The sequence below is a fragment of the Botrytis cinerea genome, chromosome 13 (genome assembly GCF_000143535.2).
Source record: "Botrytis cinerea B05.10 chromosome 13, complete sequence".
NCBI lineage: Eukaryota > Fungi > Ascomycota > Leotiomycetes > Helotiales > Sclerotiniaceae > Botrytis > Botrytis cinerea.
Genome location: NC_037322.1, coordinates 283638 through 285738, shown reverse-complemented (window position 1 = coordinate 285738; position 2101 = coordinate 283638). Strand labels below are relative to the sequence as shown.

The 2101-nt window shown below is 38.9% G+C and overlaps 1 protein-coding gene across 1 annotated transcript; it reads right to left on the bottom strand.

Moving 5' to 3' along the window:
• BCIN_13g00720 (hypothetical protein) lies at window positions 1-2101 on the bottom strand. Its single transcript, XM_024696627.1, has 7 exons — window positions 1736-2101; window positions 1613-1665; window positions 1311-1548; window positions 901-1258; window positions 590-837; window positions 322-522; window positions 1-231 (listed from the first exon to the last, which is right to left on the bottom strand). Exons 1-7 carry the CDS (start codon window positions 1876-1878, stop codon window positions 165-167), a joined length of 1308 nt encoding a protein of 435 aa, XP_024552440.1. The 5' UTR covers window positions 1879-2101; the 3' UTR covers window positions 1-164.

The following is a 2101-nucleotide window of genomic DNA, read 5'->3' as shown; positions in this document are numbered from 1 at the left end:
TGGCGTTTAATATCAGTACACGAAGATATCCTAATGTTCTATTGTGCAATGAATGCGAGATAGATTTCCTCTTGCAATGAGATGAGGAGATCTTTAACAATTCTGGGTATTCCTATCCAATACTTCCCTCAACACATTGATCTACCATTTTCAAGGACTCTACTTCAGGTTTGTGTTCCTAATGAAGATTGCGTCTTTACTTCTTCCACCATATTCAAAACTTTCCGTAATCTGAATTACGATGAAAGTATTAGTGTATTATTCTCATTGCTTTATCCAATTCCCATTACAACTACCCCCAAGGAAATAGAAATAACTCACCTATCCATACCAAATCTCAAATCTTTCTCATCCATAGCAAAAGTAATACGATACCAACCCGGCTCTTCGGATGCAAAGGCTTCACCTGTAGCGAGCCAAATCCCATGTTTCAACATCTTCCAAGAGAGTATACGTTCTGCCTCGATGGTTGGGGATGTAAGATATGAACGAAGATCTATCCAAATGAAGGGACCGCAAGATCTGTGTTTCGTGATTCTTATCAGCGAATCTCCCCGTGATGAGAACTGAAAAGGAAGTGTGTACTTACGCGGGAATATAAGAAATGTTGAATTCTTTCAATCGCCTGGTGCAGAGCTCATACGCATTTCTCATTTTTTGAGCAAGAGTTGAGAAATAATAATCTAAAAACTCTTGATCATTCAACATTAATGTCCATACATGATCAGATAACGAAGATGCCCAAGCGAATTTTGATATTGCTCCAAGAGTACGATGAAGGGTGGGATTATGTTGTGAGATGATACATCCAATACGTAGGCCATTTGAGCAGAAATCCTATGTTAATATATATTAGCATTGAAATTTTCTTAAGTGGCTAGAGTGGAAGTAAATACATACCTTGCTCATACCATAGACCACCAAAACCAAAGCCGGATCACAAAACTTCCCAATGTCTAATGAAAGTATCGAGGTAAAAGACATTGGATCCGGTATATCCTGATTTGAAAAAACAGCCATTGCATACACTTCATCACTTATGAGGTGAATATTGTATTTTGAGCAGAGAGAAAGATACGCTTCTAGGACTTCTGGTGCATAACATCTTCCAAGAGGATTATGAGGATTACAGAGCATGAGTCCCCGGATCTTAATACCCTTTTCTCTCGAGGCAATAAGTGCTTCTTCATGTTTCTTGACTCCAGTCATGGTAGTCACATCTTCGAGTGAACCGATCGGCACAGGAGCCACTTTGACTCTTTATTTTTGAGTGAGCATGAAAACATCAGTAGGTGGGCAAAACGACAAACCTAGCACGATCCTCAAAATCTCCAACGAATCCAACATAGAAAGGTTGAGCAACTAAAATTGCTTCATCTTTTTCGGCGATACAATAACTTAATGCATCGAGAATAGAAGAACCTCCTCCCATAACTGTTACATGATCCCTGGATACAGATTCTTTTGGTGAAAAATTTGAGTTCCAGAATGCGGCCAGAGCAGCACGCAATTCAAAAGAACCAGTTGGTCCATCTCCATATGTGAGCACTAGGTTCTGTTAGAATTTGTTAATTTTTAACATGGGAAAGAAAGAGGATCTGGAACAAGGTACTTTTTGGGGTTACTCGGAAATTCGAGTTTATATAGTTTGCAATTTCATCATGCCTATATTTTCACATCTATCAACCATACAGCTAGGATAGAAAACACATTCTTAGTGTAGGATCAAACATACATAAGTCTATTCTCTGCAATGCCCATTGGGAAGATACCATCTGGATTACATTCAGACCAAGGATTTCCAAATACCGTACCCATGAAATTTCGAATCTCTTCCGACGAGATGTTTTGAAGACATCGGGAAGAGAGGTTTTCCATCTTGGAGAATGGGAATAAGAATCAGAACTTCTTTAATACCAGCGTGGAGGAATTATTTGCATATGAAATGCCGTATGTTCGGATCAAAAATGTGTACGTTAACTCCAGTTTTAATTTTTTGTGGAGTGAAAGAACACGCCGGCTATTTGCAGGAGAAAAAGCAGGCCAGAATTGACCACTGGTGAAACTGTTCAACAATAATCTAATCGTTCCATTTTAATTC